At 50.4% G+C, this 23,295-nt stretch overlaps 1 protein-coding gene across 1 annotated transcript in view; it reads right to left on the bottom strand.

Annotated features, from left to right (window-relative positions):
* The window catches only part of JAG1 (jagged canonical Notch ligand 1), a gene marked incomplete at both ends in the record, with an annotated part of 33,077 nt that extends 19,094 nt beyond the window's left edge, over positions 1–13,983 (bottom strand). Inside the window, 3 exons of the mRNA XM_079719996.1 lie at positions 4,482–4,533; positions 13,155–13,460; positions 13,903–13,983. Of these exons, the coding sequence (XP_079576122.1) occupies positions 4,482–4,533; positions 13,155–13,460; positions 13,903–13,983 (439 nt within the window). The remainder of the gene's footprint in view (positions 1–4,481; positions 4,534–13,154; positions 13,461–13,902) is intronic.
* Between the last annotated feature and the right edge of the window lie 9,312 nt (positions 13,984–23,295).

The following is a 23,295-nucleotide window of genomic DNA, read 5'->3' as shown; positions in this document are numbered from 1 at the left end:
TTTTCTATTGCGCTGTTTGGTCATACTGGTTTGCAAAAGCTCTTTACATGTGATAGAAAGTGACCCCTTATGGAAGGCTATTCTTGAGGAAATTTCATCATTCCAGGTAAAGGTTAGCAATCTTTCTTTTCTGGTTTTAGAGTTTTGTGTCTTGCTCTAGAAAGGCTGTGTCTATTTCCAAACTTCACTGGAAGCCAAAGAGTAATTTTTTTTTAATTATAAACTTTGCCACCTCTTAAGCTGGCATTTAAATAACAATACCACGAACTTGATGCATTTCACCGTTCACCTTTGCCCAGAAGGCATATGGGAAAAGCATTCATCCCAGTTTACAGACAGGTAGACTAAGGGTTTTTTGGAGCCAAGTCAGGCTCCTTAAAGAGTGCCTACTGAGGAAAAGAGACACGCCTGGGGCCCAAACAGCTCCAGGAGGAAGAAGTGGTCCCTGCCCTGGGGTCACCTATCACTTAGTATGAGAAGAGACAGGTACAAAAATAGCTCCAAACTCCAGGTGCCAGGAGTTCAGGGGAGGGGCGTGAAAAGGAAACGAGGCCCCGAGTCAGCACCCACCCTGGTCCTGTGTTTGTTTTCTTAAGCCTGCCAGCACCAACCCTTGACACCTTGTCAAATTCAAGGCCACCTTGGAGAGACCGTTAGGAACTGCTTGCAGTGTCTTTGTGATTCTTATCCACCTACACCCCTGATTTATTAGGCCTAGGGCCTGTGCTCATCTGCAAGGCTAGGCAAACCCCACAGGTGACCAGGAGACGGGCACTCCTGGGCAGCTTCAGCCACACTCCACTTCCAACAGCACCCCAGCCCTCATCCTCTGGGCTCTTTACCTGTGGGCAAGACGGGCCTTGAACAAGCCCGCATACCTGTAGACCTACACCCTGGCATGCACGAAGCACTTGCAGAGGACGCTTTCCTAACCTGAGTTTTGCAAATAAACACAGGCCAAAGAATGACAAAAATGTCCCTGCATTAACTGTGTGCTTCCTCTGCTGGTTCAATGAAAAAGTGTAGTGAGCTATTACCATGTGATGATGAGATCTTAATAAAGGGATTACTTAAACACACTAGCCATGGCTCCTTCTCAGGCAGGCTGCAACAACAAACAATTCAGACAAGAGTCCGGGGTAATCCTAAAGGCACAGGCTGACATGTCAGTCAGTGGTTTGGTATGCTTTCTATTTCCGGGAAATGTTGTGAAGACATCATTTCAGAATCCTCAATGGGGCTAACAGGTCTGTATAACTAACTTCACACCTGTGTGACAGATTTTTCCTAAGGGCCCAGAGGGAGTTGAGTGTGTCTGTGACACGCTCTCTGGCATCTGGGTTACAGAGATGCTTCTTTTAAGCTGCTGTCGCCTGAATCACACTTCCTATCAGCTCAGGGCATTACCAGTGTTTCTGGGGTAGTTCAGTTGATAGCCCAGCTTTAAGATTGGAAGGGGATATTACCAGGCCTTCCTACAACCTTGAACTGCATGAAGATGGAGCACAAAGAACCCACAACAGCCTTGCAGGCCAAGGAGGAGGGGATGAGAGGCGAGTCTGAGCAGAATCCTGGAACCATGCCAACCACAAACCTTAACCAAGAAGGCTTAACCAAGAAGGCTACAGTATAAGGAAAACTTGGACCTAAGTATGCCAACCTGTGTTTACATATCTATTGATCAGAACGAGAAACTGAAATAATTTGCTCTGGGGGAGAGAGTAAAGTCTGCATCCTTATATAGTGCAGTCCTGAAATGCAATAGCAATGAACTTGGAGGGCTGGCCTCAGAAAATACTTTCTAAAACGTACATCACTTGGGCCAGGCTCTGCTCCCGAGGGTTCATTGCAGAGCTGACGTGAGAAGGAATTCTCTGTTCCCAAGCTCAGGGCTCTGCCTCTAATCTGAAGCCTTGTTTGGTCCCCAAAGAGCAGCCAACCCCAGTTGGGTTGCTACACATCCTCAGCGTCTGCTCTCATGGAGGACAGTGCCTTGGGAGGGACAGAGGGTGAAGAGAGTAAAAGCAAAACATTCCAGGCAGTGTGAACAGCATGTGCAAAGGCCCTGAGGCAGGAGAGAATGTGATGCATTTGAGGACAGAAAGTTGACTGGTGGGGTTTGAGAGAATACAGGTATGACAGATGACAACGTGGCATGTGAGATGGAGCTGGCAGGGAGACCAGACTGGGCCATGCAAAGGGCTTTGGGGCCACACAAAGATCTGTCCCAAGGGCAACAGGAAGTTACCAAGTGGCTCTCAGTAAAGGTGACACTCAAACGTTACGCTCTGAAAAGATCAAGATGGCAGGAGAATGGAGAAAGTGCTGGAGGTGGACCAGAGTAGATAGGGGTGCATTAATTCAGCCGCTCCTGTAAGAACTGAGGCGTAAGCAGATGGTGACATGGACCATGGTGGCAGCAGAGGAGCTAGAGGGAGGCAAACCCAATCAGGATTGGGTGTGGAGCACTGGACAGAAGGTTTTCAGAACTTGGAGGTGGATTAGGTACTGATGCTAAGAGAGGGTGGTACACAGGGGATGCTGTCCAGATTTCTGGCTTATGGTACTGGGCGTTCAAATGCTGGTGCCAGTCATCCATAAAGGGCCCTAGGCAGGCTCTGCTTTTGGGGGAGGGAAGATGACACATTTGGTTCTGAATATGCTGGAATCTGAGATACCTTGGAAGCATCGCAAAAGGGAGGCTGGACAAGCACGTGGATAAGCCACTCCCAGCAAACCCCCGTTCCTCCTCACCAGGGTCACAAAAGTGAGGCTCAATGCCCTGCAGTGGGCATTCCGTGACTTTGAGGCAACCCCTCTCTTCAAGAGTAGAGGTCTGAAAGCCCTTTATCTCTACCCCAAGTCTTCCTGCGTCCTTCCAGTGATTTTACCTCCCAGCGAGAGAGGAGAGGCTCCAGAACCCCAAAATGGGGCACACGACCGTGGGCCGCTCTGGAGGGGCACCAGCTTCCCGGAGGAACAGCTACCTGACCCGTGGGCTGGTGGAAGGCCCAGGAAGGGCCCTGCAAACACTAGGGGCCCCTTGCACACCCTGACAGGTGTCCTAACCCAGCCTTGCCAGGAGCCAGGGTCAACCTCAAGGATGCTCATGCCACCAGCCAGCCTGTGTTAATATCTGCACCAGGACATCTGAAGAGCCTGTTTCCCCCTCCCCATCCCCCATCTTCCCAATGTACAGTTACCACTGTAAGCAGGTCAGTGACATGACGTTCACCCAGCCCACAACGCGCGTGGCAGGGGAGGAAACAGAGAACAAACAGGTGCCCATGACCCTGACTGGCATCAGCCACAGCCCAGGCAGGCCACTGCCTCCCCTCCCTCCACCAACAGCGGGACGGGGGTATCACTCAGGGAGGAAGGTCCACGGATCTGGACTTCAGATGCCAAAGCACAAGGAGTGACCCAAACGGCCTGGAGCTTCTGGCAACCGGGGCTCAGCAGGGATCGAGCGGCTCAAGGTGGTCCAGCAAGACCATTGGGCAGTGTCTGCCTCTTGGATTCCAGGCCCTCACTGTGCCCTCTCTGGTTATTCACCAGTCCCAGAGTCAGGAAGAAAAAAGCAAGGTGAGAAGAGCGGGAAATGTTCTTAGCAGCAAACACACCAAGGGTCAGAGAGGATGAGACACGCAGAGGGATGGGATGGGGGGCGCGCACAGAGACACCAGGCCGGTCAACCCCTCCTCTTGTGCAGACTCAGATTTCAGCGTGAATCAAGTTTTCCCATGACAACCACCCAGATCCTGCTGGCAAAAAGGGAACTGGCTGGCAGTCTCAGCGAGGGAGGGGAAACGTATTTTGAAGCTACAATCCAAGAGCAAAGACTCCGTTCTAAGCCAGACAGATGCTGCCATTTCTACCGGCATCCTCTAGGGCTTCCCCGGACCCCAGCACCCGCCCACCCCCAGCAGCCCTGAAAAGCAGCTTGCGCTGAGAACAGAGCCACCTTTCAGAAGGGGACAAGGGCAGTGTGATGGCCATGAGGCACTGGAACACCTGTCATCCACAGTGTGGGAAACCCTGACCGGCTGGGGGCTCACCTGCCCAAGGAGTGAAATTCAAGGTCGGTCTTTAGAGCCCAAAGCCACCTCTTCGGGCTTTATCTTTCCGATGAGAGATTAAATGCTCACTTAAAGTTTAAATGGACTTTTAAAAAGTCACTACTTTGATCCTTTCGCAAGTCTACAAGGTTTTAGAGTTGTAAAACCATTAAGATCTCTATCCCAAAGATAATCTAGGGGCCTTATTCAGGGACCGAGTTAACTGGCCATCTGTCCTGGCCACTTAATATTCCAAGCGAAAATTCTAGGGGAAGTGATGGAAAAAGACTCCACAGAGAGGTCTGGGGGGGGTGGTGGTGGCAGGAGAGCTCTGAAGTAGCCTGGGGACAGCTCTGACAAGCACCGGGTGCCAAGCTCTGTGCTTCCCGACTCACGCGCTCAGCCCATGGCGGTGATACTTACGGACAGTGTCATTGCTGGAATCCCACGCCTCCACAAGCAAAGTGTAGGACCTCTGTAACACAGATAAACAACAGCTCAGTATTCAGAAACGGGGGTCAGCTCGCAAAGGTCAGGCCTTCTCGGCCTCCCTGCACGCCCTGCCAAACAAAACCATGCAGCCAACATGGAAACTGTATTTGCTGTCGAAGGGAGGTCTTGGGTGTTTAGGTCCAGACCAACTCCCCACCCCTCCCCCTAGCACCCACCCCAGGGTGGCAAGAGACACCGGGCCCCCCGTGGTCCTCATGCAGGCAGCCTAAAGTCCCGACCAAGAAATGCCATCTCCCTAGACTTGTGCACACTTTGCGTAATGCTTTTCCCAAACTTTCCAGACTCTAACCCTGGTGGCTTGAGCAAACCACACAAAGAATTGATTCTAAGCTAACCTAACCAGGTGTTTGTACCTGGGAGTGGAGGCGCTCACCCAGCGAGGAGGGCTGGGGATTGCTGTTACACTCTGGGCCCTGGTGGGGAGGTCCCCAGGGAGGCCCCTTTTCCTTTGCCGAACCCCTTTGAAAGCCCTGTCTGTGTGAGACCATCTCGGCTCCCACAAGTATCAGGTGACTCCAGGAAGCAGGAGGCGGGGTACGTGCAAATAGACTCTGAAGACAAAGGCGGTAACCTAACTTGGGGGTGCGGGGGGTGGGGGGCGGACTCTAGGGACCAAAGTATAAAAGGAAGAAAGAGCTGCACCCCATGGGTTGTATTTATTGATAAACTTATCTGTCAATAAGATCTAACATTCCAGGAATAATCAGAGTCCACTAACTAAACAAATTCCCTGGACACTGGCGGGATGCCAGCCATTCTACTGAAGGTACCTTTTCTCTTCCAGGCTTATCTCAGAGTTCCACCGCCTCCCCGCGCCACCCCACCCCCCCCCCAAATCCCAGCCCATTAGCAAATTCCCACTTTTACTCAAATCTTCATTTGTAATTTAGAATGAGGTCAGTCTCACAAAACACCAGGGTTTCAAGAAAACCTCTGCTATCTTGGTGCTGGGGAAATGTATCCAAAGGGGTAGAGAGTAGGGAAGAAAGGCACATGAACCCTTTTATGTATCCCCGCCTTGTCAAAGGCAGGTACCAGGATGTCGGAAATAGTAGCGTATATTGATCAAATAATACGGTGCCACCTACAAGGTGAAGGCAAAAACAGAGGGGGGAAGAAAACAAAAAAAAGGAACTTCATTCATAACTCAGAGCAAGCTTACTGCTCACACAGCGACCCAGCAGGTCTCTGAACATAAAAATATCTTGTGATAGACCCCGCCTTGGAATTCAGCCGAAATATGTTTCATACTCAAAGCAGAGGAGGATTCCATTTCGCTCACTGATAACTGTGGGAAAATGCTCAGAAAAGCAAGCAAAACCGGGCAAGCCGGGGCACATACCCAGCCCTCTCCTGCAAGTGGCCAGAGGTCCAAATTCATTGCTGTCGTCACTGGTGTTTCATTAGTGAAAGTTACACCTTATTTACTGCCTCTGTGTTTCTTAGGACTTCCTACAAATTACCGGACTCTTCCCTGAGAGCACCAAGATGTTAGAGGTTTCTCTGCTGATCTGACATGACAGCCAAGTCCAAATGAGGCCAGATGTGTGTCTGATTCTGGATAATGAAGCCCTTCATTTGCTGGTCACGTCGAGACCCACGTTCTCCACTTCCACATATTGTTGTAATTAATCCTCTGATTAAATGCACCGGTACCCGGGAGTTTGTTCAGACTTGTACAAGCACTAAACACACAATATGCCCACAACCCCACGGAAAGGGAAGGCATCCCGGGACCGAGCTGGCGTGACAGTAGTAACTCTGCTTTAAAGCTCAAGGGAGAGGGCATCCTTGGTTCTTGCACAAGATCCTAGAAGGCCAGGCTCTCTCCCGGACTCATCCTCCCAGAACTGGGAGACCTCAGAAGTCGCTGACCAACATGCCCCACCTTGAGGGGAAAGAGGAGTACAGAGCCCTTGACAGCAGCTGGCATCATGATTTCCCCATGAACGGCCTTCTAGGAGGTGAAGGTGGGGTAGGGGCTGGGGGCTGCAGCACTGGCAACGAGGCGCTGGTAGAAAAATCAAGCAGCAGCCCTGGACCGTCTCTCTCTCCCTTGTTTCAGAGAAGGGACTGTGGTTCTAAGACTCGCCTCCTGGGGCGGGAGGATTCCTCCCACCCAGCCTTCAGAGAAAAGGATTCTCTCCAAGGCTCCTATTAGGAGGTATTCTTAAGCTCCCACTCCAACCTCACACTATAGATCAACAATCGAGATAATTTGGCAATGATTATTAGTTGCTAGGGAACTTTAAGTTTTCCCAGGCCCACGCTTGACCTCTATACATCCCAGAATGTACATCCCGACTCCGGGATCCAGACCATGTGCACCTTATGCCATCAAGCCCGGGTACAAGGCCCCAAACTGGCATTCCACTACAATCACATCACACCCAAGTGGCCACTGCAAACCTAACCCTAGAGAGGCCAAGTCCCAGGGCCCTTCTCACGGCTTGGGAGGGGGGTGCAGGCGAGATGACGGGCAGGTGTTTCAACTTATTAACAAGTTCATACCAAAAAAAAAAAAAAAACCCGCAAAAAACATAAAAGATAGCAAACACCTGGATTTTTCTTGGTTTCAAACTATGAGAAGAGGATTCTTATAAAAAGCTACCTGGCATTCATCTATTTTTCCTTACGTTTTTTTCCAGAAAAATGGCCTGGGGGTAAAGCAGGAGGGACGGGCAGCCAGCAGATCTTCAGTCTGGGTTCACAGTGTGAATCGCTTCTGTCTTCCCAGCTCCAGGGAAACCTGGCAACATGGCAGCTGGTTCTCACTCTCGTGCAGCAGGGAGGAGCAATGGTCAGCTTTCAGGAGGACCTCTGGGGAGGACGCCCCTGGAATTCTACCTCGAGGAGGGTCCTGGCATCGAAGGGCCCCCCGGCGCCTCCTCCCGCCCGTGGAGCTGGGGCTGCGGGAGGCCTGTGTTCCACGCCCATCCAGCCCCATGGTGGTTACCTTGGCACCAGGCGGGGTGGTAAGCACTTAATTGCCGTATTAAGAAGGGGGGACGTGAGACACAAAGGTAAGTGTGCTGGCAGCGGAGAGCTTCCTCTTCCTGGCAACAGTGGCAGCCAAACCAAGCCCCGAGAAGCTGCTGCTTCCCCTCCTGCCAAACTGAGGGACACAAACAGCCCACCGTGCAAACGGCACACGTGCGGCATCCAAAAGCCTGGGCTGCAGGGCAGGCGGCAGGGAGCGCGCCCTGGGAGCGCCCACAGGGCCATTGTACAGAGTCATCGGGCCCAGGTCGGTCTGGGGCCCTGTGCTCTGCTGACTCAACTGTCGCTTCCTGTGGCTGGCCCTGTATCTGCATTATTTGTGCAGCGGCTGCATTATTCCCTGTAATCCTCATTTCAGTCAATTCGGCCACACTGTTGTCCTGCCTGCGTCTGGGTGGCCCGAGTATAAAACATTCCAAGCACAAACATATTCAATAAAGGCTCCAGAGATGTCATGAGTGGGTACATGCACGCTCGCCCCGACGATTCCTGTGTGGCAGGCTTTGGGCAAGGTGAGGCATGGAGGGAGGACAACCACCCCATGGCATCTCAGCTGAGACCTCAGTCACAGAAAGCAATTTAGTCTGCAGGGCTTGACATTTCAATAGAGTCTGATCTGGTTACAAAGGGTGATTTTCTCATGAAAGCCCACCTCAAAGACTCACCAAGCGGGGCCCCGAAGCTCATATCCAGATCTGAGACTCTCAATGAGAGGCCCCCCACCCCATTTCCCATCATTATCCCTACCTGTTTGAAAAGCATCCCACTGATAATTAAATGCACCAGTTACAAAAGGGTGGCGAGGTTAATAGATAGAATACCGAGAAACCAGCCAAGCACAACCGTCCGGTTCACACAGAGCAAGCCTGAACAAGATGCCTTTCTACTCGTTTACCAGAAGCGCATAAAGACTAGGCTGAACTGATAGAGGGCCCTGAATGTTTGACTATTTATGTGCCACTTTTAACCACCGTGAGCCACGCTGTCGTGTCCTCCCAGCACACGCAATGCACCAGAGACAAATGTCACTGGTGCCCTAGAAACAAGGGCCACAGGGCAGGGTAGTGCACGCGGTGATCAGAAACCAGCAAGAAGTCACAACACAGCCACTCACCCCCGCCCCATGCCAAGCTAGAGGCAGGACATTTCTGAACCCAGAACCCTACCCCTCCGCCTCTACCATTCTAGAAAACACAAGAATCATCACTTCCCATGCATACTAAAACAAACATCTTCCTAAAGTTGAAAACTAGGTTAGGTTTGTTTAGGGCTAATTTTTTTTTTTTTTTAATGTATTTAAAAGCTGGAGCAGCTTGGAACCTCACCTTGGGGGTTGAACGGGCAGAGTGTAGGAACATGCCTCTGAACGTTTACCAAGGGAGAGTTCTCAGGAATATTTGCCTTTATGGATTACCATGCTGATTGTATGCACATCCAGAGATTACGCATTCTTATACTGTAACTAATCTTGAAAGCCTGGCATTGGAACCAGGTTCTGGCCCTCCTACAATGGGCCAGTGGCTGCTATGAATCCGGCCAAGGCCTCTGTTTGCATTCCTGTTTTCAGATCAGGACGTGAAGACTCCCTGTTGCCTTGGCTTCGTTTTTTCATGAATCACATTTTTCCTCTATGCTAAACTTTCCACATACCTTCCATCCAAAAGGTCCCTTACAACTATTTGCTGTAAAGATTTTAGGCAGCATTCAGGTTGCTGGCTTTCTGGGAGGCTACAGGCTTTGTAAGTGGCTGCTGCCTCTCCTCCTTAACCATCCAACTCCCCCAAACAGCCTCCATGCCAAAAGCTTCACCATTCTTGAAAAATGTTTGAAGTCCCTGTAGAATTATGGGTGTGGAGCTGGGGGGTTGTAAACTCCTATAAGTACTGGAGGTTTGAATAAGTTGCTAAGAAACAAGACAACAAGGAGCGGGAACACACAGAGGTTACACCTGGAAGAGGAAAGAACTATTAGAGACCAAGTACCTTGAATAGGGATTCCATGTGGGGAGTAGCCATGCTGCAGACACTCAGTACAAAACAGGCATAGCTCAACGTTCTCTCCAGCCTGGTTTTGCAATGCAGACATATCATTTCATCACTTTAGTTCGAGGTAGGTATCTTAGGGCAAAGGGTGTTTTCCCCATACACAGAAAGTCCCTTGCTCTGAGCACGTACACACGTGTGCTATTTGTATGCACGCATGCTGACCACGTGGGTGGCACATTCTGACTGCAGAGAGGAGCCAGTCTAAATGAGAACCCCATCCCTCCACGTGGCTACCCATCTGCGGAGGCCTAGGGACCCGAAAGCACAGAGGAAGGCATAAAGGCAAGGGCATGTCAGTTATGGTCTGCGACTAACCTTATAGCATCCGATTTACCCAAACCCCTGGCCGTTGGTCATTCAGGCCTCAAGTGTGAAGGGAGCCAAAGCTGGCATCCCTCTGGTATGCATGAATCACACTTCACTGGGTTTTCCTAAAAGATGGAAGTTGATCTCAGCAAGCCTTTTATCAATGTCAATGGCATTTAAATGTGAGGCCAAGAGACCAGGTACCTGAACTGCTTCCCCCCAAATTTCTCCAGATTCACTTCACTGCAGGGCCAGCAAAGCATCAGTACAGCTAACCGGGGTTCTGGAGTCCCTAAAAAGCTTTTGGGGCTGGCTAGTGGTAATTACACTAATGTACTTTTAATTATCCTGCACTCCTGGGATTTAGTACTAATTTTGGGAAGTGCAACTTAACCATTTCAGTGATTTCTAAATGGCTGTTCCCCAATCATTTCCCGTTGAGCCTAATTACCTCCGATAATGTGTGGTCTTATCACTGGGTCCCCTGATTGGAGGATCATAAATCAGGCTGGTTGCTTCAAGGCAAGCCCCTCTGAGCAGCACTGCTATGCTTATTAGAAGCCACGAAAGAAAACCATCACCAGGCTGCGGCTGGGGCAGTAGACCCCAAGTGGGACACAATCAGATACTGTCTGGAGGGCAGGCCCACACCACAGAGCTTCTCACAAGGACACTGGCCTGTGGGTTACGCTTCATATCTGACCAAATCGTTTTCTCCTCTTCCTCTTCAGAACACAAGCAGTTGTTTGATTGGGGTCATAATTCCAGACAAAACACGTAATTATACCACCTTCTAAAGTGACCTTCTTTTGTGCACCCTGAACCACCTCCCTGCCACTGTCAGCAAACTTGGGAGGAACCACGTGGACGCTAATTGTGGCTGCCTAAGGGTTAGAAACTTAGGGGCCAGGAAGTTCAAGGTGGTTTGATTTTTTTTTTTAAACCCTGTATCCTCCTTGTTCCATCTTGAATTCTATACCAAGTTCAGCTCTTACCTATTTAAGATATCAGCTTTAAATAGACACGCTCATTAATATTTAATTACCAAACTGAATGAAGCTGTGCGATCTACTTCGGTACTAATCCAGCTACCTAAGTGCTTTCACTTCAGTTAACACTCACACTGGAATCATTCTTGAAAGTTACAGACTGTGGTGTTTCTCCAACCGTGCTGGGGAAAATAACACGGCACACCCCACCCTCCGCTCTCTCTTGGGAAGTCAAGCTTACGCTGCACAGCAGGCCTTTTTGGGGCGGTGGGGTGGGGACTTGTTTAGGAGGGACGCAGGCATTTGGCCCAGCTTCAAAAGAACCACACTCTCAGTGTGAGCTCCAGCCGTCTCCCCCATTCTAGAAAAGCCGAGAGTCTATTTCATGGTTGGTGACCCGCGGGGCCTGAAACCACAGACGAGCACCAGCAAATCAATCGTCTCCCTGCCCTCACACACCACTGCCGCTCATCCCCATCTCGGGCTCTCTGCCAAGTGTCAAAAGGAGGCAGACACACCTTCTGGGTCACTTTCCCCAGCCAGCCAGCCAGGGGAGCAAGGCTCCCTGTGTTCATCCCAGCCGTTTCTCTGACCCTCCTCTCCAAGATGAACCTCAGCCAGCCCTGCAGCTTTTCCACATCAGTAATAAGATTCCTTTTATGGTCTTGTGAAAAGCGAGGGGCTCCGGACTGATCCTCCAGGCGGGTGTAACCACCTGCAGGCCCCTTCCCCCTACCTCCAAACACACGGACAAGGGTAAGGGCAGTCAGTCGTCACAGTCAACTTGGGCCCAGCCAGGTTAAAAAGCGGCCAACCTCTTTAGCTTAAAGTTCTCCCTAAAGGGGATTAACAAACAAGATAAACACTCTTTGTAAAAATGAGATCCCACAACAGACTCAGTCCTCCATTCTCAGAGAATTCCACAAACCACAGGTTTTTATAAGCCCCTTTTAATGGCATGTTCTGATAAATGTCTCATCCCACCCAGGCAGAGGGCAGTTTATAACGCCAGCCCCAGTCAACGCGGGCCTTGAGAGGCACCCCGAGCTTCTCACACACTCCAAGGCCGACTCTCTCCCCTCCCTTCTCACAGCTGCGATTGCAGCCCTAGCCCGCGATAGGAGGCAGCAGAGTGCGCCCCATCAGAGCACGTGGCGAAGAGTATTCCCCAGGGCACCGACCTCCCCCTCTCACCACCCACCCGCCCAGCACAGGCCGGGCCAAGCCCCAGTCCTGGTACTGAGTCACGCCTCCTGGACGGCAGGAGCGGGGCAGAGGGCACCAACACTTTCCCCTTTCCTCCCCTTCTGCAATCACACTCATCTTCCTTCCACCCATTTCGAGACGTTGCCAGGGCCTCGCTGCAGGGTCGGCCAGCGGGGCCCGGGCCTCGAGCGGCTCCGGAGTCGTGGGTCTGCGCACTTGCACCCGCAGGGGCTGCCTCGCTCGGGCCGCCCCTTCCAGGCCTCGGCACGCCCCCCGACGCTCGCGGGGCCCGCGCGCCCACCGGACGAGGGCGCACCCCCGCCCTTCCCGGGGAAGTTTGCAAACACAGCTGTTCCAGAGCCCGGGAACCGCTGTTAGTGAGGCCACAAGAGCTACGCCGCGCGGGGGCGAGGGCAGGAAGGGGCCGGCAGGGGGCGGGTGGCTCCCGCGCCCACAGCTCTGGGGAAAGCCCGGCCGCCCCCCGGCGGCGGCCGCCCCCCCCCCGGCCTTACTCAGCCCAGAGCGCGCCCCCGCACGCACCGAAATCTCCCGGGGAGCAGCGGGAAGTGGGCTCCCCACACCCTCCAGGAAGGACACACCCGCCCTCCCGGCTGCTCACGGGAAACGCGAGGGTGCCAATTTGGACGGCGTTCGGAGGCCAGAACTGTGCCGAGCCGCCTTCCCCGGCGCATCAGGTTTAATAAGGTTGAGCAAAGATCATCTATAACGACCTCCTGCCTCAGGCGGTTACTCTCGGGCCTTCACGTTGTAAGTTTCAACCGGCCTTCCTAGGAGCCTTGCCCCACCGTTCGCTCTGGGGTCCCACTTTCGTGCGCTTAGCAAAAAGCACTGGGGCTGGGGCCTGCCGAGATCTAGCTACAGAGCCTCGGCTCCCTAACCCCGCCACCACAGAGACATCCCTGGTTAGCGCCGAGCTTCCAGCCAAGGCCCTTTAAATCCCTCTCCGCTCGCAAGAGAAAGCAGAGCTCGGCCCACGGGTGCAAACCACGGCCCGGCCACCCCCGGCCGTCACTCACCGGCCAGGCAAAACTGAAAGGCAGCACGATGCGGTTGCGTTCGTTGCCGCGACTGGCCTTGAGGTTGAAGGTGTTGCCCCCGATGACAGGCGTGGACCCCGAGCCAAAGCTGCAGGGCCCCCCGGCCGTGACGCGCGACTGGTACTCCTTGAGGCACACTTTGAAGTACGTGTCACACTCGTCGCGGGAGCACTTGCGGTCCCCCGGGTTCCGGGCACCGCCGCAGCAGTTCCCGTTTTGCAGCTCCCCGTTCACGTTCTGCATGGAAAGGATCTCCAACTCGAACTGGCCGGAGGCCCCGCACACCTGCCGGCGAGAGAGGGAGGGAGGGAGGTCAGCGCAGGGGAAAGTTGTTTTCTTCGAGGGTGGAAGTGGCGACTCCGTCCCCGCCCGCCCCGACGAGCCCTTGGCGCCAAGTGAAAATAATTTTACGAAACTGGGCGCAAGGACTCAACGTGATTCCCGGGCTTGAGAGGCTAGAGTGGGAGCAAACCGATACGACTACGCCGCCCCCCCCCCGCCCCGGGAGCAAGAGCGGAGCGAACGCGCGCTCTGCCCAGCCTGGAGGGTACATTTAGGAGCCCGGGGGCTCCCCCAGCCCAAGTGCAGCTTCTTGGGCGCAGGGGCCGGGGCGGGAGCCGGCGCCCCAGGGCTACCGAGCCCGCTCCAGACGCTCAACCGCAGGCGTCCGGGGCGCCGCGAGGGAAAGAAGAGGACGGGTCGGGAGAGTGGCCCGGCGGGCTCTTACCTTGGCTCGTAGGGCGCAGAGCAGGGCGAGCAGGAGGCTCAGGGGGCGCCCGGGCCGGCTGCGCGTCCGTGGGGACCGCATCGCTGCACCGCGCGCCGCGGGCACTCGGGACGCCGCCGCCGCCGCCGCTGCTGCTGCTCGCGCTGGTGCTGCCGCTGGTGCTGCCGCCGGTGCTGCCGTCGCCGCTGCCCCTGCGGCCGCCGCGTCCCGGCTCTAATATACTCCGCCGATTGGAGCATGCACGACTGGAAAACAACACCACTTTTCAAAAGCCCTTTCAAGAGCGGCCCGTTCCAGAAGGCAAAGAGCCCGGCCTCCTTTTATTATTCTGATCGCTTCTTTGAGGCGCTCCCCCTCCTCTTCCACCTCCCGGCTTTCTTTCCTTCTCTCGAGCTCCCCTTCTTTTATTATTATGATTATGCGCAGCCTTTTATTCCCTTTCAGATCAGCTGCTTAGAGAGGAGGGAGGGAGGGAGGGGAGGGAAAAAAAAAAAAAACAACCCGAACCCAGCTCGCGGGCCGGTCCCAGGTAACACAATGACGCGTGCCCGCCCGGCTCTCGGAGAGGGACTCAGAGAGCCCGTCTGGGAGCCGCGGCCGGGGCTAGCCACCTCTACCCAGCGCGCCTGGCAGGCGCATGCGCGCTTATTAATATTCATGAGGGGCGTGTCCACCAGCGACACGCCCCCTTCCCTCCCGTTGGATGGGGTGGGGGAGTACAGGGAGGAACTTGGAAGGGGCAGGGGGCTCAGGGACGCGTAGACTTCTGGGGGCCCAAAGCAGACCCCCGCCCTCGGGCGCTTTGGGCCAGGCGGGAAGTGGGTAGCGGGTAGGGCGCGGGGAGGAACGGGAGGTCTCCGTTGCTCTGGGACGCGCTAAGCCACTTAGACGCCCGGGGCCCCCCGCGCGGACCGCCCCCTCGGGCACCTCGGGCCGGCCGCCCGTCGGGGCCCCAGGTGTAGGCCCCGCGGCGCTGCCTGAGCAGTCGGAGCGGGGCAGCTTCCGCCTTCCGAGCCGCCTGCGTCAGCTGCGGCTTTCGCCCCGGGAGGAGGGCCTGCCCGCCGGGAGCCGGGCCGGCTTCCCGCGAGCGAGCGAGCGAGAGAGTCGCCCAGAGCGCGCGGCTGGCGGCGGCGGCGAGGCTGGCGCGCTGGCCGCCGTCTGCTCGCCCCGCGGAGGCGACCTGGGCAGGCGCTGCTGGGAACTTTGAAAAACTTTCCCGGAGCCAGGCTGGCCGCAGATTCGAGGGGAAGCCTCGGCCGCGCCCTACCCTCTTCCAAACCCGAGTCTGCGGAGCCTCGGAGGGCTCCCAGCTTCCTTTCCAAACCGCGCCGGGGCAGAGGAGGGGAAGCCGGGGGCAGAGGGCGGCTGGCACGAGGGGCGGGGGAGGGAGGGCCCTGCGCAGGCTTTGCAAGAGGCAGGCAGAGATGCAGATGGGCTGGGGCTCGCACCCTCCCCGTCCCGCTGCCCAGGCCGCAGTGCCGGGATTGCACCTGTAGGCGGCCTCCGAGCAGCTCTGGGTGGCCGGAGACTAGCCTGGAAAACTGTCTCACCGCCGTCGCCCGGCATCAGAACTTGGCTTCTCTGGGGTGGCAGTGGAAACCGATGCTATTTTCTACCTTGAGGCGAGCCTCGCAATTAACAGCGACACTCTAGGTCACAACCAAGGTCGAAGGAAACCTGCGGGCTGGCAGACGCCTCTGCCAACCCCTCTGCGGGAGGACCTGCTGCTGTGTTGGAGGAGATCTCTTTAGGGAAAAGACTGATTTCCCCCAAAATGTGGACAAAGTTTTGGCCCCTATATTAGGTACGTCCTGAGGAAAAGGGGCCGGGTCGTGGCTCAAACCCTCCGAAACTGTGGGGCATGATGGGCTGCAAGGGTGAAAGGAAAATATTTTCCAACGTACTGAGTTATGAGAAAATAAAACGGTGGCTAATTTGTGGTTATTTATTGCATTTAACGGGTGGATCAACATGGACAATATTTTCAGTACTAGATCTCATCATGCTAGGGAATAAAAGAAAGCAGCTAACTGACCTCTTGACATTGGTTCAATGTCACCAAGGGTGGTTTAGGAATTTTGGCATTTTAACAGCCTAAGAAAGGCACCTTCTCTCTTTGTTGTTATTTATTTATTTATTGACCATTCCACGTGGCTTGCAGGATCTTAGTTCCCAGACCAGGGATTGAACCCCGGCGACCACAGTGAAAGCACCAAGGCCTAACCGCTGGGCTGCCAGGGAATTCCCAGAAAGGCACCTTCTTAATGGTGATGTGTCCCATCTTGATGATCATTGATGAGAGAATTAGTCCATATTTTGGAAAGGACATATCCAAGAGAAGAACCATAAGCAGTAGCAACCTGGGTGTTTTGTCTTAATGTACCCCAGTCCCCACTCTTCCCAATTATACTAAATGCAAGACATCCAGTTGTCATATGTAATCCCATCTAGACTTTTCTCACCAACCTTTCCATACAAGCCAATCTCCCCTACCTCCTATCTGCCCCTTCTCACCTCTACCCCCAAATTTTCACTAATTAGGGTGCTAAGGAATGGTTAAAAGCAAAATGCTGGTACTGGAAAAAACAAAGGGCTGGTAAGGTCTTCAGATGTGAACTCCTTGGAGTTCCCCATATTTGAACCTGTTTTGATTCTGTGCCGCTGTGGCCTGTTCCCCACACACCCCTCAGGAAGCAGCCAGGCCGTTAGCTGAAGAGTTTAGATCCAGCCACCTGACTTAACTCGAGAGGGCTACCTGAGATGGCAGATGCCTCCAGGTAGGGATCTGGTGTGCAGGTAAGCCGAGGTCAGCTCCAGGCCAGAGGTGAGTTTAGCCCCCTTGAATAATAAGAGAACATAGATTTCTGAGGGATGGAAACTATCTGATTAACCCTAACCGAAATGTCAAATCACTAATAAACACGAAATTCTCATGCCAAAGAGCATGGTGCCCCTCAACCTTCCTGAGCTTGGGAACCTACTTTTGGAGAAGACAGTTGTGGGCTAGAGGGGATTCTTTGGAAAATTTTCAGTTGAGACTCTTGCAACTGGTTGGTACTCCCCCAAAAAGCCAGTCACGTTTCCCACAACAGACATCAAGTGGACACTCTACCCTCTACTTCCTCCCAGCCAGTTCTCAGCCTCCCTCCCTGGAGAATGGGGAACTACTGCAGAAAAAAACTCAAATATGCAGACTCCTCCTTGGCCACTTTGCATCCTGCCTTTGGGTGTAGCCTATAGTAAGTGACCATTCCAGAAAAATGTTCCTGTGAAAACTGCTACGTTTAGCCATCACACTTACACCTGCAAGAAGGACAGAGGCTGGTGGCCAGTCCCTGTCTAGCCTGTCTCACGTGTTGAAATTGTAAGCGTCTTTGGGTATCTTTCTTCTTTAATTTTAAAAAGATGATGCCTCATTTTTCTTTTTCTACAAAACTTGCCCTACCTTTGCTGAATCATCAACACACAGCAGTGCTGAACACCCCCCCCTCAACCAAGGCATAATAAAAGACATTCAACTCTACTAACTGTATTTAAATACATTTAGTTGACTTAAATCTCTAGTTAATAAAATCTGTGATAAAAACCAGCAAATCAATATTTATTGAGAACTTTGTGACATGCAACAACATGGATGATCTCAAAAATACCATGCTGAGTGAAAGAGGCCAGACACAAAAGACTACATCCTGTCTGAATTCATTTCTATGAAGTTCTAGAACAGGCAAAACTAATCTATGGTCAAAAAAATATCGAAAGACCGATTGCTTGGGGAGATGGGAGGGTGGAGAAGAGCTGGGATGGGCTTGAGGCCTCTTCTTGGGGGTGGATAAGGTTCTGTCTCTTGATAAGGCTTTGGGCTACACAGGTGTCTGCACTTGTCAGGATTCATTAAACAGCACACTTAAGATTGGTGCATTTCATTGCATGTTCAAAAGAGAAAAAAATGTAATACTTGAGTTAGTAGCTACATGAGTGCTGAAGTATTCACAGGGAAGAGAAATGATATTTTCAACTTGGAAATGCATAAAAAATTAGACGGACTGATGGATGGATAAAGGATGGCTGTATCAGTAGGTATACACAGAAGCAAAATAGTAAAGTGTTAGTGATAGGATCTAGGTGGTGGGCATACAGGTGTTCATGTAAAATTCTTTCAAACTTCTCTATGTTTAAAATTTTTCACTATAAAATGTTGAGGAAAATAGTTGTTGATGTGCCAGGTATTGTGTAGGGTGACAATAATATAGTGGATAACACAGAATAATGGGCTTAATAAAGTAGAGGGCATGCTTGTAAGGGATGATGGTAGTTTAGATTGTAGTAGTGAACCCAAGGAAGGTAGTTCCCTTCCCCCACACCTTTTCTCCCTAATTCCTTTCTTCTTTCCAATAAGTAAGAGAGAAAGGTCCAAATATAGAGAAGGGACATTAAAATATCCTTCAGTACCTTCCTTTTTCTTTGAAGATGAAGTTAGTGCAAGTTCACGAGCCCTCTTCCACGGAAAAGCAGATGTGATAGCTTTCTGTCCCTTTCCAGCAGGGCCAAAGGACACTTTTTTTCTTATTTATTTATTTTTTATACAGCAGGTTCTTATTAGTTACCTATTTTATACATATTAGTGTATATATATCCAAAGGACACTTCTGTGTCCTACAAGCTCTCTACCATATTACTATGTGAGAAAATGTAAGCCTCTGTAAGCCAACTCCCCAGAGAAGCTCAGCATCTGAATATACAGCCACTTCCGTGGATTATTCTTATTCTTCCACATCACAAGAAGTCATGAAAAATAAAAAAACAAGAACCACCTATGGGCAACAAATTAGACATTAAAAAATCAGGGGCTTCCCTGGTGGCGCAGTGGTTGAGAGTCCACCTGCCGATGCAGGGGATGACACGGGTTCATGCCCCAGTCCGGGAAGATCCCACATGCCACGGAGCGGCTGGGCCCGTGAGCCATGGCCTCTGAGCCTGCGCGTCCGGAGCCTGTGCTCCGCAACGGGAGAGGCCACAACAGTGAGAGGTCCGCGTACCGCAAAAAAAAAAAAAAAAAAAAAAAAATCAGGATAAAGTTACAGCTCCCACAGCCACCATAACCAGGCCACAGGTTTATACGTCCAAGTATGAATTTACTAGATCCAACCATTTTTTTTCAAAGCTTTATTTTACATACAAAAGAGATCTGAATTAATTTCCTTTGGAAACTAGAACTATGAATTTCTTGCATCTTCAACAGTAATTTTGTATGAGCTTCGTTTTAAACATTGTTCTGGTTTTGCCTTGAGTTCAGGTATTTATAATTTTGCCTGTCTTGCCCCAGCCCTGTTTCACAGTTATTATCTGGAAATCTATCAGGACAAACACGTCCCCTTTAACAAGCCAATCACAGAAAGTCACAAAAAACCCAAGATGCAAAATCCAGGAACCGTGAGACTAATTTCCTCATTTCACTCCTTGAATTAAAACCAAAGTTTTTTTAAATGACCTTTCATAGTTTTATATAGTTTTATAGTTTCATAATTTACTGGGGAGAAAAGAGTACTTATAAAATGCCCTCTTTTCTTACAGTGGAGAGTCTTCTCTGAAAATAAAAATCTTGGGTGTAAATTCCTGTTAAATTGGCATTCTCAAACAACTGTAAATGATTCATCCACCCTCCTTTTTGTGGTGATGACGTAGTGAGTTTTCTGTTCTATGAATGACACCTGAATGACTTGACCCACTGATATTCTGGGATCATAGTTTTGAAACCAAATTGGCCCATTTGTACAGTTGACTGATCTAAATGAAACTAACAATTTTCTATAATTTGAAAGTGTGACTGAACTCTTGCAAACCTTTTCATCTCCTAAAAGGCTCTGGAAATTACACTTCCAGAAGGAGGTAGCATTTGCAAAGTACCACAATACAATTCACTCTTGAGCAACGTTTCATCTTGTTTGCACTCAGCTTTCCAAACCTGTGCAAACCCAAATCTGCCTCCAGATCTCAAAAAAAGAAAAAAAAAATCAAAGTAGTTGTTGAAACTCAAGAAAAGGAGAGCTAAATATATCCAGTTATCTGAGAAAATTTCAAAACATACATAAGTGTGAGAGTCAAAGACAGGTGATTACCCTGCCAACAGCACGCAAGCCACAGGGCTTCTAATCCCAGTATTTCATGTTTGGGTTAATGGTTCTCAATAAATTACAAGATTGTGTCTGTGTTTGACATTTTTGTTCTCAAGCCAGTGATTTCTTTCCTGATGGCTTTCTCGAAATTAGAAGTTACTAAGGACATAAAATGTGGATGATTGCAATGCTTAAGCTTTTTTTTTATTTGGAAAGTAAATAGTTGTTGTTTTTCATATTGTTTTTATGCCAAGAGCAGTCCACGATGGCTAAAGAAACATTAACTTGAGCACAGAAATACTGGCGCAAGGGCTACCTATAAATTTCTAAATCCTTATATACTGATCATAACATAGGTTACTGATACACAGATTTTCATAAACATCATTCAGAAACGATTTCAGAACCTATCAAAGATGATCTTTTCTTTTGGAAATAAAACTAGGACATAGAAAACTTCAAATGATTATAAAGGTGAAAGTTTAATTTCCAAAAGATGCATCCAGTTAAGTGGGAATTTTTTTCAAAGGCAGGTAAAAGCTAGGGAAGCCAATTACATTATTTTAGGATAATTTGGCAGTAATTCATGTGCAGAGGAGGTGGGGATTTTCATAGACCACACCTGTGACATGCCTAATTGTATAATCAGGCTACTAAGAAGGGCAGGGCCACAGTATGAGGCTGAATTACTAGAAATGCAGGGGGTTAGCGATCATGGAGAAATCATAGCCTCAGCATATTCTGCACTAGCATTAACACGACTGAAGGATTCTGACCAGCTCTGGGCGCCATCTTTTAAAAACTGCGGTAAAATACACATAACCTAAAATTTGCCATCTTAAATATTTTTAAGTGTACAGTTCAAAGGTGTTAATTACCTTCACATTGTTGTGAAACCAATCTTTAGAACATTTTCATCTTCTCAAACTGAAACTCTGTACCCATTAAAAAATTACCCATTTCTCCCCTCCCCCAGCCCCTGTCAATCACCACTCTACTTTCAGTCCACAAATTTGACTACTCTAGGTACTTCATGTAAGTGGAATCATACAGCATTTGTCTTTTTGTGACTGTCTTATTTCATTTAGCATAATGTCCTCAAGGTTCATCCGTGTTGTAGCATGTGTCAGAATTTCCTTCCTTGTAAGGCTGAATAATGGCCCATTGTATGTGTATGCTACATTTTGTTTATCCATTCATCCACTGATGGACACTTGAGTCATTTTGGCTATTGTGAATGATGCTGCTATGAACATGGGTCTACAAATACCTCTTCAAGACCCTGTTTTCAAATCTGTTGGGTATATGCTGGGAACCATTTTAAGAGGTATATTGACCAATTGGGTCACACCCAGAAGGTGGTGAAAGGCCAAAAAATGCAGATCTTTAAGCAGAGCAATTGAAGGACTTGGTGGGGGGTGTCTAGTTGGAGAAGAGGGAATAGGGGGCATAGCAGCTGTCTGCAATATTGGAAAAGGCTGACGAGTCAGAGGGAGCAGACTTGGGATGCTGTAAATGGCAGAGTCAGCTTAGTGGGTGGAGGTTACAAGGAAGTTGGTTTTGACTCAGCAGAAAGACAGACTTTGTTTCCATGAAAGCTATTCCACAATGTAACAAGCTGCCTTGGAAGTAGTGAGTCCCTACTATTGAAGGTAATTAAACAGAGGCTGCTGGGACCACGTGTCAGCAGCAGGAGAGAGTGGGATTCCCCATCCTGGATGGGACATTGAACTAGGTGGTTTCCTAGGAACCTCATCTCTAGGAGGCAACGACAAAATAAACAGATAGGGTGGGAATTCAGGTCTCTACTTGAGAATCTAGGAGCCGGTTTTAGACAAATATGATGTTGATACCACTGATTGGGGATCAGCAGAGACTGGTGTGCAAGGGTGAGAACGGCGTGGACCCATCTGCTTTCCTGAACTGACTTTTTGAGACTCAATCACACCCATGTTTACATAATGGCTGCAGCAAATAAGTCAACTGTGTCATAGAGTTGGTCATCTTAGCCCTGGCCCGTGACTGTACTCTCTCCCTTGCTACTCTGAAAGCCGTCTGAGGCCAGCAGCATTGGCTTCACCTGGGAGCTTGAGAGACAGTCGAACTCCCAGGCCCCTGCCCCAGACCCTCTGAATCAGCATCTGCAATTTCACAAGATCCCCAGGTAATTCGTCTGCACATTAAGGTCTAACCCACACTGAAACCGAAACAGTCTACACATTAGTTAAGCAGAAGTTATCAGATGTTCTTTCCACTGAATGGTGGCAATACTGTGTCATTGGGTGGAAGTGTTGGTTAGTCAAATCTACATTTTGGTGGTCCCAGTATGAGCTCAGAGTCATAATGGGAATTTCTCTCACTTATTTATCCAAGTATGTATACAACAGCCTAGTCTTACAAAAAGATTTCAGGTGACTTTCAGGTAAAATATATAATAGTATCAGGACCTGATACTAAATATCAGGACCAAAGAAAATGGAGCTGAAGGTAGGAGACCAAGATCAGGAAGGAAAACTAATAAATGAAGACAGGTGGGTCAAGCACAACTACCTGAGTTGAGCTGAGAATTGGATGATGAGCTTGCCAACAGCCAAAGTGATCAAGAAAACAGAGTCAGGTCTTCCCTGGTGGTACAGTGGTTGAGAGTCTGCCTGCCGATGCAGGGGACACGGGTTCGTGTCCCGGTCCGGGAAAATCCCACATGCTGTGGAGCAGCTGGGCCCATGAGCCATGGCTGCTGAGCCTGCGCGTCCGGTGCCTGTGCTCCGCAACGGGAGAGGCCACAACAGTGAGAGCCCTGCGTGCTGCAAAAAAAAACCAAAAACAAAAACAGAGTCAGCTACAAGATTAACTTTAACCTCAGAGTGCCAAAAAGCTGATCCCTCAGATGGAGCAAAGCTTTTCCTGGCATTTTGTGATGAAAGATATCCCCATAGGTGGACGTGTATGATTGCAAATATCTAGGGGGGCTTGGGTCTTGCATTAATGGAGCTCTGAAAAATTGGACTGTTTCTCAGAACGAAGCACCTGAAAATTGAGGGCCTGACACCAAAGCACTGCTCAGAGAAAGTGGTATGGGGGTGGGGCCAGGGAGGAAGATGACATGGTTCCAAGTGTACGTCTTTCTGAGAGTTTTGCTTAATCCAAAGATGATCTCCAACTATCTAGTGCGGTGGCTTTTTGGTTTGTTTTTGTTTTTTAATAGCTGCTCAGCAACGATTATTGAATCATCGAATAAACTCTCATGTGTGGGAAATGATTACAGATTAAATTCCTAGCA

The sequence above is a fragment of the Hyperoodon ampullatus genome (assembly GCF_949752795.1).
Source record: "Hyperoodon ampullatus genome assembly, chromosome: 14".
Lineage (NCBI taxonomy): Eukaryota > Metazoa > Chordata > Mammalia > Artiodactyla > Ziphiidae > Hyperoodon > Hyperoodon ampullatus.
The sequence above is the reverse complement of the archived record's forward strand: the minus strand, read 5'-3'. Positions and strand labels throughout refer to the sequence as shown.